This window comes from Pelodiscus sinensis, chromosome 10 (assembly GCF_049634645.1).
Source record: "Pelodiscus sinensis isolate JC-2024 chromosome 10, ASM4963464v1, whole genome shotgun sequence".
NCBI classification, from domain to species: Eukaryota; Metazoa; Chordata; order Testudines; family Trionychidae; genus Pelodiscus; species Pelodiscus sinensis.
The window spans coordinates 45590716-45608734 of record NC_134720.1 but is presented as its reverse complement, the minus strand read 5'-3'; the positions used below and the strand labels follow the sequence as shown (position 1 = coordinate 45608734).

General features: G+C 43.3%; 1 protein-coding gene across 4 annotated transcripts in view; it reads right to left on the bottom strand.

Moving 5' to 3' along the window:
* FXR1 (FMR1 autosomal homolog 1) overlaps positions 1-18019 on the bottom strand; it is a 71934-nt gene that overhangs the window by 11494 nt on the left and 42421 nt on the right. For all 4 annotated transcript variants that reach the window (XM_075938039.1, XM_075938040.1, XM_075938041.1 and 1 more), the window contains 6 exons: positions 13422-13538; positions 13143-13313; positions 10871-10949; positions 9404-9513; positions 7697-7783; positions 5030-5237 (listed from right to left, as the gene is read on the bottom strand). In XM_075938039.1, coding sequence (XP_075794154.1) covers positions 5030-5237; positions 7697-7783; positions 9404-9513; positions 10871-10949; positions 13143-13313; positions 13422-13538 — 772 coding nt within the window. The remainder of the gene's footprint in view (positions 1-5029; positions 5238-7696; positions 7784-9403; positions 9514-10870; positions 10950-13142; positions 13314-13421; positions 13539-18019) is intronic.

Genomic DNA, 18019 nt, shown 5'->3' with positions numbered 1-18019 from the left:
GGCACATGGAAGCAATATTTTTTGGTCCAGACAGTAGGTACAAATCATGCAGAGCACCGGGAATGCTGGATTTATTGGCATTAGGACTAAACAAAGATCATGCTAATTGCTGATCCAACATTCCACCTAGTAGTTGAAAAATTCTTTAAAATAACAACTGTAATCGTAAGATTAGAATAATAGAATTGTAGGATTGGAAGGTTTTCTAGACCAGCCTCAGGGGCAAGCCACAGTCTGTGTAGGCCACACTCTTGGTGGCAACACGTGGGTCCCAGCCCAGGGGACCCTCTGATGGCAGCCTTCTCTCCCCTTTACTGCTTCCATTCACTGGGCCACTTCCTAGAATCCTTGAACATTACTGGCCCTTGTATCAAGGGCTCAGCCTGGATAGTATCAGGCTGGAGCCTCTCTCCAGCTCTCCTGAGCCTGCTCGGCACTGCTCTGTCCAAGGTGCTTCTCTTTGGGAACCAGTCCTACTGGACCTACATCACCACTTCTCTTCTGAGCAACTCCTTACAACAGGATTGCTCTAGCAAGCAGCCCTTTGATTGGCTCCCTACAAGACTCTCCCTGATTGGAGGTAGTCTACTTAGGCTACCTCCAACCTAGTTTTAACCCCTTCTTTGCTGTGGAGGGGGCAGCTACCCCACTACAATTCCTCTCTCTTCTGACAAAAAATAATCAGAGTAAAACCCCTTTCCTTTGGGTTGATCAGACACAGTCTCTACTTCTCGTATTTGGTGGAAAAGGGACCCTGGTCATGAGAAGGCACCCTGAAGGAGGATAGGTTTGGGGTGGGGAGGGAGGAAGTATGGACAGGAAGGGGATGGTATAGCCTAAATGAATCATCCCTAGGGCTCATCTATCCATACTGATGGCCCACTAGCTGTCATGTAATGGGAGCAAACAGTTGAGCAGATAAAGTGAGCACTGGAGTAAGGAGGTGATCTTCTATTGTTTCTTCGTAAGTGGAGCACTTGGCATTTGTCCTTATTGAATTTCATTCTATTTACTTGAGACCATTTCTCCAGTTTGTCCAGATCATTTTAAATTCTAATCCTATTCTCCAAAGCACTAGCAACCATTCCAAGCTCAATACTGTCTGCAAGCTTTATAAACGTACATAGTATGCTATTATCTAAATCAGTGACAAAGATACTGAACAGAATAGACCCAGAATTGATCCTTGCAGGACCCCATTTGATAGGCCCCCTGCAGCTTGATTGTGAACCACAGATGATTACTCTGAGTGAACTGTTTTCCAACCAGTTATGCACCTACATTATCCATCTAGTTGCATTTCCATAGTTTCTTTATAAGGAGGACATGTGACACAGTATCAAAAGCCTTACCAAAGTCAATTTATGTCACTTCCCCCATCTATAAGGCTTCATTACAAACTCTTTCCCAGTTTTGAAACCGAAATGAAGCATATTTGAGCACAGTCATAATATTTTTTTTAATAATTACAGGTACTATCCTTCCTGGGTATTACTATTTTCTATATCACCTAAAGTTATTTCACATGTTACTCCACCAACAAATGTTAAATACAGGTTTACGTTTTTATAGCATCTTTTATTCTGAAGGGTCAAAGGGCTTCATAAACCATGTATATAAGAATGCCTACTTAGCACTTAAGGCAACCACTCCTTGGTTGTAATATGGCAGTAAGTCTCAGTCAAAAGCACTGCACAATAGGTTATTTTATTTTATTTACGTAAGAGGGGAATTCAGTAAGGTCTCCAATTAAAACTACATGAGAAATTATAGAGATACAATTTGTCAAAACTAGGAAGCCCCACTGAGCCAAAAAGAATCAAATAATCTTATGGGAAGTTAAAAGCCAAGCAGTTGTTCTGCACTAGATTTTTCAGAGTTCTTTAAAAACCCACCCTGTACAAAGGGAAACTGAGGAGAAGCCTTAAGAGGTAATCAGGTGCAGAGAAGCCTAGATAATCTCAGAATCTTTAAAAACACAGGGATTTTCTGATTGGTTTTAATCAGAAAACTCTTTAGAGTTTAAGTGCTACATATTTATAATTGTTTTTAGTCTTTAAAGTCAGTGCAGTGGTATAAAAGAAATATGGCCAGAGATGGCTCGTTTATTTTATTTTGGTTGCAATCGAATGCATGTGTGAGACCATGTATTATTTATGGAAATATGCTTATGAATATGCACAAGTAGAAGATGCTTTATGCAAAATACATCTTATAACATATCATTAGAAAAGTTCTAATCTGTTGAATGTGTATATTCCATTTGTATGCATGTATCATTCCTGTATTTGAAGTAAGAAATAGGAAGTATAAATCTATTTATTAATCTAGATATGCTAAGTGAGGGCCATTAGTAGTACTCAAGGAACTTAATGGCCTGGTACTTCGGACAACAATCTGTGAATAGTCTTGCTTTTCCTGTAAACCTGGACTATTAAAGTTGGTCCTACCAAAACATGTGGCCATATCACCTGTATGCTGTACTTTTCCACTGCAAGTATGAAAAGTTTAATTTAAACCACAAAGGATTCCCACCTTTGCTAGCAGGGATATAAAGGTGGAAAACCAAACAACAGGTTTGGTGCCAGACACCCATGTTTATCATATAAGATGTTTACTGCCACCATCTGGAACTGAACATTAAATGGTCAGGCCCAAGCTGAAAGGCTTCCCAGCTTGTAAGAAAGGATGATTAGAATTATTGGTACGCTAAGAAATTACACGTAACAAGCTTCTTAGACAGTATTAAGCATAGCTGGCGTGTTTTATTTTGCTTATTAACTTACTTTGAAGTAACTGCTAACACTTGCAATAATTTATATCTTACTTTCTATATTTACTAAAATCACTTTTGCTTATTAATAAACACAATGTAAATAATGGTTACATGAGGGAGACAACAGTTGTGAATCTCTTTCATTGTTATAGGGGGTGCTCAATTTATGAGCTTGCTCTGTATAACATTTTATACCGAGTAAGACAGATTTATCAGAGATTCTGGTATTACTGAGGCTGTACACCTGGGTGCTGTGTCAAGTCTCTGACTTGAGCCTTCCCAGAGCTGAGATGATCTCAGTTTGGGTTGCTCCTGCTGTATGGGCTGAGACTCCAACTCTGTGCCATCAATGGAGAAAACCGGCTGGTCTGGCTCAGCGTGACAGGATGGTAGAGTATCCCAGAGGGAAGATAGGCAGGTTCTGTGATATTTCGGTACATCAACTGACAGTCTCAAAGGGATCTCTGTGACCATAACAGTATGTAAACCTGACACTGAACAGATGAGTGTTCTTGCTTAACTTGAATATCATTCTGAGTTTCTGCACAGTTGCACAATCCATTTCCCGGACACAAGTAGGGATGTTAAGTAGTAGTCAATTAGCTAATTGAGTAGTCGATGGAATTTCCATCAACTACTCCATTAGTCGATGGGGGAGGGGGGAAGGGTTGCTACCCCTGCTGCAGCTCTGCAGTTTAAATGTGGTAGGAGCTGGGCAGCCTGGCTCTTAATACATTTAAACAGCAGAGCCACAGGGGTTTAGCTCTAAGCAGTCCCAGCTTGCATCGGCTCCGGGACCGTAGAGGATCTGCCTCCCCCACCCCCGGCTTCTGCACTGCGGAGATGGTGCTAGGGGGGAAACCAGCTTTTAAGTCAGCCCCCTGCAAGCACTGGCTCCTGCTCCCCCCCCTTGCTGCCTCTGTTATGTAGGCAGTAATGGGGTGTGTGTGTGTGTGGGTTGGTGGGTGGGTGCTGGAGAGTAGTCCAGTAGTGACTCGACTACCCAATAAGCCTAAGGCCATGTTCTCACCAAGTTCAGTTACTGGATTTTCATTTCTTTTCATTTCTCTTAGACTTAAAGTATCTTTTCAAAAGAAATGCAAACAAAAAAGCAGGATCTTATAAGGCCTCATGCTCATTTGAGATGCTACTCTAAGATGCTCTACCTCCTATTTTAACTGAGCTCTGCGTTCTCAGGATTGCATTCATTCAACTGTGTTCTATAAGTAATAGATCTAAAAATGAAATACACATCCTTACTATACTTTAAAATAGTTTTTCCTGTGGGACAACAGAGTGACATCATCACGTCACTCAACATCCCACAGAAACATACCCCCCACCACCACCAGGACCCATGCAGAAGGCTGGGACTGCCTACAGCCCCGGTCCTCCCCTTCCCTTCCCAGCAACAGAGGGAAAGCAGGGTTTGGGGCAGCATGGTCCAGGCCTTCCTAGTGTGCGGAGGGAAGCCAAGCCCGGTGCACAATGACACCCGGCTGATGGGAAGGGGGCAGGGACAAGGGGGCCCTGACTGGTGGGGAGGGGGGGAGAAGGAGGCCCTGACTGGCGGCGGGGAGGGAGAAGAGGCCCACTGTGGCTTGGCCATAGCCCAGCCCTTCCCAGTGGCTGCAGGGAGGGGGAGAGGGAGATAGCTGGGGCTCTGCGGGAGCTCGAGTGGGGGAACGTGGGAGCCGTGCAACCTCTCAGGGGCTTGGAGGGTCATGGGGGCCACAGGGCTTTGCAGGGGGACTTAGGTGGGTGGAAGGGGCGTTCAGGACATGTGCAGTATCCCTGGGGGGGATGTGAACCACGTGGCCTTGCCCCTCACTGGCAGGGGAAGGAGCCAAACCCCCTTCCCTCTCCCTGCCAGAAGGAGAGGGCTGGGAGCTGCACCCTCCCCCCACTAAAGTGAGAGCGCTGGGCGCCTTGGTCTGGCCCAACACAACCCCTCCGCCCCCAGTGGCTGGAGGGGGGGAGGGAGGGGAAGCCAGCCTCAGTCTGCCCTCCCTCCTCCCCCGCCCCAAGGGCTGGAGGGGATAGAGCCAGGCCAGCTGTGGCCTTGGTCCAGTCAACACTTCTTCCCCCTCCCCCCTCCCCCGGGAGAAAGCTGGGCTGCCTACCCTTGGAGAGGGGGGTTGGTGAGTGCAGTGAGCAGGCGGCACCACCCCCTAGTATATATTTAAAAATAAACTACAGCATCTTTCCTGGACAGAAGTTTGCATACCTGTTCTGTAATTTAAAAATACTCACCATAACCAGATGTATAATTGGGGCCTCTGCGACCTCTCCCTCTTCCACTATATGACCTGGACCCTTGTACTGAGGAAAGAGTGCTCTCATCAGTAGCGTAGCCCTTTTCCTTTTCTGGACCTCTGGAAGAAGAAGGCCTAAAACCCATACCAATCTGACGTAACTGTTCATCAATCTGGAGCCTCTCCAGCCTTAGCTGTTCTACTTCCTAAATTCAGAGAAAGAAAATCATAACCAGTTTTACAGCATTATTGTGTGTTGTTGCCAATCAAAATCATGCCATCTATTTGAAAGTCAGAGAAGGCCTTATGTAGCATAGAACCATAGATGATTACATCTGAAAGAGACCTCAGGTTATCTACTCTAACCCTCAACTAAATCATTCCAGGCTGGGCTTTGTCAAGCCATGCCATAAAAACCTCTAAGGATGGAGATTCCACCCCCTCCCTAGGTAACCTGTTCTAGTGCTTTTCCAACCTCCTAGTGAAATTGTTTTTCCCAATATCCAGCCTAAACTTCCTTCCCTTCCTCCCTGCTGCAACTTGAGACCATTGCTCATTGTTCTGTCATCTACCACCACTGAGAATAGCCTAGCTCCACCCTCTCTGGAACCCTACTTCAGGGTTGAAAACTTCTATCAAGTCCCCCTTACCCACTTTTCTCTTTTGAAGGCTAAACAAGCCTGGTTCCCTCAGCCTCTCCTCATAAGTCATGTGTCCCTGCCCCTTAATCATTTTCACTGCCTTCCATTGGACACTCTCATATTTCCACTCCTTTATGTAGTGGGGGCCCCAAAACGGGATGCAATACTCCAGATATGGCCTCACCAGTGCTGAACAGAGGGAAATATCATTTTCCTCTATCTGCTGGCAATGCACCTACTAATGCAGCTCAATATGCCGTTAGCCTTCTTTACAACAAGGGCACACTGTTGACTTATATCTCGTCCACTGTATTCCCCAGGTCCTTTTCTGCAGGACTGCCACTTAGCTAGTCAGTCCCCAACGGTGCATGGGATTCTTCCATCCTAAGTACAGGAAGTCCCCGGGTTACGTACAAGATAGGGACTGTAGGTTTGTTCTTAAGTTGAATTTGTATGTAAGTCGGAACTGGTACATATTGTAGGGGAAACTCTAGCCAAACATTTCTCCAGAGCTCAGTTTTATTCTCCCACACCTCACTTCCTGCAGACCAGGGAGACGCGGAGCGGCTTTTCTCGCCGCGGAGGACGCGGGCGGCGGGACCGCAGCACGTCTTAGCGGTCTGCTGGGGGGAGGGGTGGGGGCACAGCTAGTGCGGGGTTGCCTCACCCCGTTTGTAAGTAGGGATCCGATGTAAGTCAGATCGATGTAACCCGGGGACTGCCTGTATACGATTCTGCACTTGTCCTTATTGAACCTCAGCATATTTCTTTTAACCAATGCTTCAATCTGGCTAGGTCACTCTGGACCCAATCCCTACCCTCCAGTGTATCAACCTCTCCCCCCTCAGCTTAGTGTTATCCATGAACTTGCTAAGGGTGCAATCCATCCCATCATCCAGTTCATTAATGAAGATGCACATAGCAGTGTATTTACTTTCCTTATGCTTCATTAATGATTAGTTCTTTCTTGATGTTTCATGTTTATTTAAGCTGACTATGTGCATCATGTGCAAAAATGATTACCTGAACTATAACTGTTGTTGTTCAAGAGATGTTGTTGTGTACATGGCAATCACACACTTGGAGTTAGAGATTTTTAGCTAGCATTTTCTGTCAAGGTGGTACATGTATTGCACTCTCTCAAGCCATGGACTGAAGATACAAAGTGTGGGGCCACTTAGAGCCCTACTCAGTTTCTTCTATCAAGAATTCTGATGTCTTCAGACTGATGCAGCATGAAAAGAATGTGGGTAGTGGAATATATATGCACACAACACATCTTCAAGAAAAACAGTTCTATACAGACAAGTCTCTTCTCCCTTCAAGTGACCGTGCATAAATATATTCCATTGTAGGTGATTCCAAAGCAGTACTCCTTAGGTGATGAGATTCAAGAGTATATTTGAGTAAGAGCTGAAGAACAAACTTCCCAAAGTCTGCATCAGCTCTAAAAGATGTAACAGCATAGAATCTTGTAACAGTGTGAATTAAAGATTATCTGCAGGATAATGTCGTTTACAAAAGATGCAGCTCTGGTGAAATGAGCCAGAATTCTTTCTGCAGATGTGACATTTGCCAGGTTGTAACAAGCTCTGATACAGAATGATATCCATTTGGAGATCATCTGTGCAGAAGCCACCTAACGTCACTACTAAGAGTCAAGCACCATGGGGAGTTCCAATTCGTAGTCACATGCACCAAGAAAGGGTGAATTTTGAAATCACATTGTTTTTAAATCAAATATACACAACGTTCTCCTCCAGCCTTATTTTATTACTCTTATTTGTATTTTAGATTCCCTGCGGTCACATGTATTATGTTGGTCTTAAATTATATGTGCAAGAGAACAAAGTTGAAGCCATGCATAGAATTTTAGGTCTAATCCCAAGAGGAAGTGACCTTCTGCCACTCCCACTGAAATAAAGATGTTACTCAAGAATGTAAGCATACATTTATAATTTCCTAATAAGCATTTGCAAAATTCAAAGATTAAAAAAAAAAAAAAAACCCACACAGCCCCTTACCTTCAGATAGGCAATATGGTATTCTAAAAGAACTTGGACATTTCCAATGTTTTCTTTAGTGCCAACAAATACGAAGGGGACCATTCCCTAAGGATACAAAACTCAATAACTCAAAAAGAGCAACATGCAATGGTGACAGACATTTCTTAACTTCTCTGAACTTCAGGCTATTTTAAGTTAGAACAGCTTCAGGACAGATTTATGCTTGGCTGTCTGTGGCCCCAACAGGCTATTCCTGCAGCTGCAGACTCCTGGGGCATACGGATGTTCAATCCATACCACTTTCCCCTAACCTAGCCATGCCACTGCACTAGTTGCCAGCACAGGAGTAGCTGTGGTGGCTTTATACCAGTCCCAAATTACTCAGAAAAGGGAGATTCCTTCACTGGCTAGTTAAACCAGCTTTTCAGCAAAGATTAACCTTAAAGGGATCAAAGTTCTGCCTCCGTCTTCATACTTAGTATACCTTACTACACCTATTCATCATGTCACTCTGCGTCCTGTAGCTCCTCCCCCCTCTGCCACCCAGCCTCCCTCCCACTCTTCTCCCTCCTGCTAACCCCATAATGGGGTCAGCATCTTATGGCACATGAGCCTAAACATGGCTCTGACTCCTCAACAGCAGCACTCACCATCAGGACTGGGGTACACCCTGGCCCCCCGAGCCACCACACAGAGGCTGGCTGAAGCTCTGGCAGCCATCACATGGAGGGTGGCTGCCATTTTAAAAACAGCTGTTCCGTTGTGCCAAAAGTGGGACCTGTGTGGTGGGGAGGGAGGGAAAGTACCAGGCTGATGGGGGGAGGGGAAGGGGAGGAGAAGGGGCCCAGGCTGGCAGAGGGGGTCCTTTCTGGTTTGTAGGGGGGGACGGACAAGAGGAGGGGAGGGGAAGAGGGGCCCTGGATGGCATGGCTGCAGCCCGGCCGTCCCCAGTGGCCAACGTTGCCACCCCCTGCAACAGGGGGGTTTCCAAGCACAATGAGCCACATGCACAGCCCCCCAGTATATATTATCACCAAAAAAAGTATTTGTAATTATATATTAGTTGTGCAAGTGATAAGATATTTGTGGAGGAAAAGATATTGCAAATCAAATAATCATATTGTTTTGGAAAATACGTGATTATTTAATCAACTTTGAGTTGAAGTTTAAATGTAAATGTATTGCTGGTGAAAGATGCAAGTTTGACATCTTTGGCAAGTAACTTCCACTGTACATCTGCAGAATTGGTACAGGTGTGACCCACAATATGCCTCATCCATAACCTACAAGGATCATCTTTGAGGGTAAAGGTAATTCAGTCTCCAGAGCCAGTTCTTTGGCCTTTCTACTTTGAATACCAAGAAAAGTCCCTTCCAATTTCAATTCTAGCAATTTTTGTGACGTGGATACCAGCTGATCAGCAACTGGACTGACACCAAACTAATCTCTCATAGGCAACCAAAGAGCCATAAAATAGTAAATCTGAGATACTAACAACCTAGGCTATAAAGGAAATGGTGATTCCACACCAATCTATTGAACCATCTAGTAAGCCACTCCTTCCCCAAGTTGTCAACTTTCTGCAAATACTTTGCTAATATTAAACAGAGAACAAACAGCAGCACCTTTGCTTCCTCCATAATCATTTGTTAACACACTGTATTAACATGTATTTTTGAAAGCTAAGTTTAATAGTTGAAGGAAAGAATAAAAAGAAGAACTTACATCTTCTCTGGGCAGTTTGTTTTCATTGTCCCCTTCAATCCTCACCCGGACGACACCAGACTTGTCTACAATCTCCTGAATCACTTTTCCATTTTTTCCAATAACTTTTCCTTTAGGGAAGGAAAATAGCTAATTTTGAAACAATGCTTGAAAATTTTCTTGACCATAGCTTCTTTGTCATGTCCAAGGTACATGTATTAAAAACAGTAATAGTAATAAAAAGCAGTGTTTTATGAGCCCAATTATCCACTACCTTTAGTCATGTCATATTTTCATCTATTTTACCTAGCTGCAAATGACAACACAAGGTACAGGTGGGAGTATCAATGCAGTGTACAAATTAGATATGCACCAAGAACAGAGATGGCTGGATCCAGATTAGGTTTAAGTGTGAGGTTGAATTACAGCTAGGATTCAATGGCACCATAATTTTACAAGCTCTTCTTGCTTTATTTCAATGTATCTGAACCAGAACCAGAAAAATATTAGAGTCCTAAACAATGGACCCAACCAGAATTTAAAGTGTCCTTCTGAAACAGAGATTTTCAGACCTCTGGGTCATACCACCTTGTATAATGATTTTGTCACAACTTATGAGACAAGTAGCATTGGGATATTCAGTAGTTTTTCCTTTATAAGTGACTCCCAAACTTGGAGGTGTTTCAGTGGCTGAAATTGATGATTCAATAGATAGTATTCATCTCTTAGTACTGAACCAGTGACTAAGTATGGTGTTAGAAGCACTATACTTGATGATATGCCTTTTATCAGAGGAGATATAAAACTGAAAACTCAGAGTACACTGGAACAAGGAAAATGCACGTTTGATCTTGAAGAGGAAGTGGGAACAAACCTTTATTTCTGCAACAGCTTAAGAGTCAGGAATTATAATAATAGGATCATAGAAATGTAGGGCTGGAAAGAACCTTCAGAAGTCATCAAGCCTAGTTCCCTGCACTGCAAAAAGACTAAGTAATCTTAAAACCATCCCTCCCAGGTGTTTGTCCAGCTTGTTTTTTTTTAAGCTTCCAAAGATGGGCATGCCATGACTATCTTGGTCCAATGCTTGGACCTAGATGACTAGTTATGCCTTTTGGATGGCATGCTACAGTAAATGCAAGCCGCAGTAGGATAGTCACATGCTTCTTATTCTGCAAGTGTGCATCCTTGCCATTAATTAAAAATATGACTGTGTAGACGTTTGAAGCTGTTATGAATCTCACAGTGCAACCATAATATTTAAACATTCTATTGAATATTTTTAATTACAAGAAAGAATTTGCAAGATGTCCACATGTGCAACAGAGGCTTTCAACATTCCTGTTGTCACTTAAAACCTTTTATTTTGGCGTGAAGAGAAAAATTGTCAGATACTCGCATCTAAGTCTTCTATGTATAGTCACACTGAACAGGCTTTCTTTCTCCAAATTTCCATGTGCTTTACAAACTTTTAGCAGTATTACATACCAACAAGATTTCTGGGAACCTGAATAAAATCCTCCACAAATTCCAAGTAACTTCTAGCCTTTTTCACTGCATCAGCACTCTAGAAATGAACACAATAGATTTATTTTGAATGCAGTGTGGGAAAAAACACCTAGTCCAACAGCTGGAAATCTTCCAGACAACAGCAGGAACAAGATTACATTAATATAGTTTTGAACTAAATGTTAGAGAAATAATGGTGTTTATAAAGCTCAGAAACAAAACAGTGTCAAGAGTGGCATAAATAGTGAAAAACAATATGTTCAGATTATTTAAAACAAACTTTTTATGTTCTGCAGTTTACCACAATTAAAACCAACTTTCAAAAATACACACGCATACACACACATGCACACACACCGCTTTATGTTATCTTGCAAGAGCTCACTCAGAAATGCTTTTTCTCTCTGTGGTATCCATTGGAGTCCGAGCACCCTCTGTCAACACGTACCATCACGTGCAGGAGAAGGTCAGAGCCATTTCCAACTCTCTTCTATTCCTTTGTATCGAACAGATTTTGATAACAAGGGGGAAGGTGGGTGGATCATGGAAAGGACATGTGCAACACAACTGAAAAAACCCAAGTTACTGAATGGTAGCTACTGTTTTTTGTTCTTCAGCGCTTGCACGTGTCCATTCCATTGTGAGTGACTCACAAGGAGACAAACACGGAGGTGACTCTAAGACATTCCATCTGAAAATGGCATCGTTCCTGGGCAGATGGGAAAAGGTATAATAAGCAGCAAAAGTGTGGGCAGATGACAAAATGTCACCACTTCACAAAGAAAGTTGGCAAACAGACTACCTGATTACCATGAAAATCAGAAACTACCTAGTGAGAAATTTTGGATGAGGACAAAGATGAACCTTATTGTGATGGAAAACTGTGTAGGGAGGGTCCAATATTTGAAGTTTTAACTCTCTCACTCTTCTGGATGAGAAAATGGCCATTACAAATGCCACCTTCATCAAGAGGTATATCAGAGAGCATGTTCCAAGGGCTTCAAAATGTGAGCTCATCAATTCTACTTGAACCGAGATCTTAAGGAAGGGTCTCGTGCGTGTGGATACAGCATGACTACACCATTTAGGAATCTGGTGATGATGGGGATTAAGAACAAGAGATCTACTAGCCACCAAGATGTAGAAGGTTGACATAGGAGCCAAACGCACTCTTAGGTTATGTCTACTCAGCAGGGCTAAAATTGGAATAAGCTATGCAATTTCAGCTGTGTCAACTGTGTAACTTAAGTCAAAATAGCTTATTTCCTGCCACGCTCCCCAGACCGCTCCTGCCCCCTCCCTCCCACCAGACACCCCGCCCCCAGCCCACTCCTACACCCTCTCCCCCCAGCCAGACACCCTGTCCCGAGACCGCTTTTTCCCCACTTCACCTGGCCTGACACCCTACCCCCACCCTGCTTCTGCCGCACACCCGCAGTCCCTTCATTCACTCTCCAGAGCACCCACAGATTTGGCGCATAGTAGACTATACAAGTTGTCTTTTCCAGCTTTATTATTATTAAATACAGAAAATTACTTTAACTGAATGTTAACTTTCCACAGTTAAGAGTCACCAAAGGTCAACATCAAGCCTCAGATGAGAAACAGCAGAAGAATTTCAACAGGACTTTTTGATTAGTTAGCTAAGAATGAGTAGTGATCTGTAAATAACATTATGATACATGAATTGTGCTCCAGTCTATTAAAGGAGAACATACTGTGCATATTATATCCTCTTAAATATCAGCTTTGCTTCTACAGCTTTCAATCACATTAGAAAAGCTCCATGGCCAGGATAAGAAATCTAAACAGACTTACAAATCTCTAACTTGGTCGTCATTCAAGATGCTAGGGAGAGAAACACAGAAGACTGGAGCTTCAGAATGATGGAATAGGCAATGCTCAAAAAGAAAAAGGAAAAAAGAAAAAGGAGCAGGGGTTTTGCTGTTAAAAAGAAAAAAGCTATGTACATTCAAAACAAAAAAGATAACAGATAATGTAAACATTTGTTACATGCTACTATAGTAATTTTCATCTTCAAAATACTTTACAAATATGAGACAGTTAATTATACACATACAACATTACCCCCTGTGAAGTGTGTATTTTTAGCTCCACTTCACATCTGAAGAAACACAGAACTCAGCAGACTGACTCTTTGGCCTATGCTCAGCTCTCATCTCTGTGAAACAACCATAAAATCGATAGTAAACCAACTATTAAATATAAAGAAAAAAAATTTATCCCTTACTTCTCCATAGATCCTGAAAGTACCAGTATCTTCCTCAAGCTCAATTGCAGTTACTCCTGGAACTTTTCTTGCTTGTTGTATGTTACTACCGTGTGTTCCTATTGCAAGTCCCATTAAATCTTCTCTTACAACAAATTCCTCGTGAAATGCCGCTGCAAGCTGTTTTGTACACTAAGGAGAGGTGAAAAGAATGTGTCCGCCATAAGAAGGAACTCAAAACTTAACACAATTAAATGACCACTTTAAACAATTAAATAAAATCATTCTAAAACAGCTTACTTCTAAGTGTTTTGTGGCTTCTTCATTTCTTGACATGAGCATTAGCTTGGTACGAATGCTGCGCAAATGCATGTCACTTAATATATTTACTCTCTTCACTGTTGCTTCACTGGCAGACTACAAAAAAGAGAAATGGTAAGATAAAGAAAATGGTGATAAAGAAAATCCAAAAAGGACAAATTAGGACTCTGTTCCTATTGGGCCCATATAGTAAATCTTGCACTGAGATAATCCCATTATGGATCTACTATAAATTGCTAGATTATTTTATTTACTCTTTTTACCATATATTTGCAAGTCACCCTCTCAGTCATTGGCAGATCAAAGAAAGTAAGAAGGGAAAATTGAATCTGAACAGCAAATTTATATGGAAAATTTGGTCTCATGGGAACAGAACTGCAAAGATGCATTACTGCTGAGGAAAATAATATGTAAGCAGGAGCAAACCAAATTAAGTCAGGTCTGAAGTATGTGGAATTATCTTGCATGGGTTTGTGTGAAAAATAAAAGAGATTACTTGCCTTGTGCAGTAACTGGTGTTCTTTAAGATGAGTGTCCCTATGGGTGTGTCACTGTAGATGTCTAGGCGCCCCTGCGCTTATAATCGGAACATTTTAGCAGCAGTATTCCTCCTGGGTACCGGCGCATGTGCGTGGGACCACCTGCGACGCATCGACCATGCCGACGCGTGCACTGTCAACCATCACCTCAGTTCCTTCTCTACCATGGAGAGATGTTAAAGCTCTGAAGCAGAGGGGGGGAGGATGGGTCGTGGAGCACCCACAGGGACAACCATCTTGAAGAACAACAGTTACTGCACGAGTTGAGTAACCTCTCTTTTCTTCTTTCAAGAGTGTCCCTGTGGGTGCTCCACTGTAGGTGACTGTGGAGCAGTACTCTTAGTCTTTTAGAAAGGAGGGGTTTCGGACCTCAGTGACGGACCACAGTGAAGGACTGCCATCCCAAAGGTGATACACTGTGAAGGGTAAGTATCTATTGCATAATGTCTTATAAAGGTATCCTGTAATGACCATGAGGCTTGGCCAGCACCTGGGGACTAAGGAGTTAACTATGTCTCCTGTCCCTAGCCAGACATCTGGTTAGCCAATAACAATGCAGGTAGGGATTTCAAACTAGGACAAAGGAATTTTTATTTTATTTTTTCAGACACCGACCGCCGAGAAGACTACCGTCCCAAAGATGGTAAACTGTGATGTACAAGTACCTATTGCATAATGTTTTATAAAGGTATGCGTAGAAACCCATGTTGCCACTCTGCAACTGTCTCTGATCAGCACACTGTGTAAAAAGGTCATCAATGTGGCCATAGCTCTCATGGAATGTGCCCACAAGGGTGCAGGAAATGCTACTTTAATGTTATAGCATTCTTGAATGCAGTTCACAATGCATTTGGAAAGTCTCTGTTTGGAAACTGCTTGTCCTTTTAGAGAAGTCAGCTATTGATACAAATAGCCTGAGCGATTGTTTAAATTGTCATGTTCTGTCCAGGTAAAAGGCCATAGTGAGCCTGACATCCAAGGAGTGGAGCCTTGCCGCACTGCCATCCAGATGAGGCTTCTGGTGGAAGATGGGTAAGTATATAGGCTCCTTGATGTGGAAACAAGAGACTACTTTTGGAAAGAATTTTGGATGTGGCCTTAATACAACAATGTCTTTATGGAATGTCGTAAACGGTGGATCGGCCATGAGGGCAGCTGGCTCACTGCCCCTTCTGGCTGTTGTAACTGCTATCAAGAAAGCCACCTTCAAGGAAAGGTGTGCTAGGGAGCATGTTGCCATGAGCTCAAATGGAGGGTGAGTCAATGTGTTTAGGACTAAGTTGAGATCCCAAGACGGGACTATTGGCTTTATTGAAGGAAAGGTATTAAGTCCTTTCATGAATTTCTTGGTGGTCAAATGAGAAATTGGCTCACTCGATATGGCCGTCAGATGCACCTTAACAGATGGAAAGGAACCCTCAAGCAGAGATTGCTGTGGTGCAGCCACTATATGAGAGATCCCCCGACCTTGTTTGTAGGGATGAGCATCCTGTATAATGAGTGCCTGTGAGGGCAGATGCATGTTTGTAGCCACACTAGTAGAGTTTGCATGTGTAACCTTGTGTGAGGAACTACGTATGTCATTACTTACTTGTGGCCTAGTAAACTGCAGGCATTGCCTGGTGGATACCATGGGCTGTTTATGATTGTTTTTGCTAGGGTAACTAGGGCGTGGAATCTTCCACAGATGTAGCCAAGTCTGTGCTTGTATGCTGTCCAGAGTGGCACCTATGAACTCCAACTCTTGAGATGGCATAAGATTTGACTTTTGCATGTTTATTTGCAGCTCCAGATTAGAAAATATGATGTTCCAGCTATCTGCCCTTTTCAAAGTAGATGGGATGGAAGCTGGAGTCTGCCACAAAATCTTTGCTGGGTCAAGTATGGCCTTGTTAACAGGCAAGGCTATTTTTGCTGAAGATGAGGCTTGAAATGTATGTTAGTTTATGCTGAATATCCAGGACCCCGACCAGCAATATATCGAGGGAGTCCACCACCGTCTTCTACGAGTCCTGAAAAGACTTAAAGTCATTGCCCATAGTAGGCAGCAGGAGCATTATGGATTCATCCAGGGAGTATGAAGCAATATGGGAGGGAGCCATGGGAAGGGCTGCCACATTTGAGACCATAGCAACTGTTGTTGCTGCTGCAACTGCAAGGTTGGCTTGGGCAATGAATGGCATGGTGAAAAGTATATGTCCTGGTCATCCTCACTATCGCTGAAGAGGCAAAGTAACGAGCTTGCCGGCGTCACCAATCTATTGGGTCCAGCTGATGAAGGAGTAGAGTTGGTACTGAAGAACAGAGTGCCTGGTATTGACATGATTGCTAACTCCTGTTGTGTGGTAAGCGGTCCAGGAGGCAGGAAAGCCGGTACTGCTGCTGCAGAGGCCTGTGATTGCTGCAGCACTGGCACACCACATGCCCTGGACATCAACAGTGCCAGGGAGCCCTCAGTAAATATGGTTGGTACCCATTTCGTGGGTGTTTGCATGACCGGTTCTGGTTGCTCTTTATCCAGAGACTGCAATAGCAGTCTAGGCACGCATTTCATTGGTACCGGACCCTTCAGTCTTCTCTGTTTTCAGCACTGAGATGGCAGAGCATACATCTTTAGAGGACATTGCCCCTCGGAGTTTGTCTACACTGGACTTCCCCAGTAACTGCACTTCCCCTGAAGCTCTTGGCTAGGTGAAGGGGGCTTGTGCTGAGGGGATGCTTTCTTTGGTGGTCTGACACAAGATGGCGAGGAGTCCTTCCTTTCTGCCATTTTCTTTGCATGCTTGTCTCTTGGTGTAGGTCCTTGGTCTGAGACTGCTTTCGGTGAGGGACGGGGTGGCAATGCGGTGGAAGCCAGTTCTGAAGAAGGTCTCTCTACCTTCTCCACGGTGAGGATCTTCAGCTGGAGGTCCCCCACTTTCAGCGACCTAGCTGACATTTTCTTACAATGGTGGCAGTTTTGGGGAGAGTGGTCCTGGCCCAGGTACCTAATGCACTGGGCATGCCCATCTGAAATGAGTGTAGACATCCCGCAGGTCAGGCACCATTTAAATCCTGGTGAGAGCCTGGCATGCTTATGCTAACATTATAATAACTAGAGAGAAAAAATCTTTTTTTTTTAACCCAACACTAACGGGGGGAGGGGACGTGAATAACTATTTAAATGCTAAACTCTAATTACTAAGTACTAACAAGTAACACTACTCTAAATTCTCGCACAGAATGCTGCTGTGTTCCAATCAAGCCAGGAGCGGCTGAGAAGAAACTGAGGGGATGGTTGACAGCGTGTGTGCGTTGATACGCTCACTGGATTACAGGTGATCCCGCGTGTGCGCACCGGCACCCAGGGGGAATACTGCTGCTAAAAAGTTCCAATTGTAAGCGCAGGGGCACCTACAGCGGAATGCCCAAACACACATTCCTCAAAGAACAATACATATAATAGAGGAAAGACCCAGGAATTCCCCAGTCAAATCCAATTTCTGTCTCATTGCATTTGAACAAATATGAGAGAGTTGCCTTTGCTATGTTACAAAGGGCTCGTCTAGATTACATTCCTCTCTCGGAAGAAGAATGCAAATGAAGCAGATCAAAAATTCAAATGAAACGCAGATTTGCAAATCTTGCACTTCATTTGTATAATCGCGTCAGAGCGCTTTTTTGAAAAATAAACAAACCCTGCAATCTAGATTGGGTTCTTTCGGGGAAAAAAACCCCTTTTTTTGAAAAAACCTGTACTGAAAAAATGAGGTGTACAGGTTCTTTTGAAAAAGGGTTTTGTTTTTTTCCCCCCTTCTTCTTCTTTTCTTCTTCTTCAAAAGAACCCTGTCTAGACTGCGGTTTCTTTTTCGAAAAACCCTTTTTCAAAAAAACGCTCTCATGCAAATTATGCAAATGAAGCACGAGATTTGTAAATTCGCGCTTCATTTGAATTTTCGATTGGCATCATTTACATTCCTCTTTCGAAGAAGGAATGTAGTTTAGACATAGCCTTACAGACTAAATATTAGCTTTTCCCTGGCTTTGACTGAGAATTAA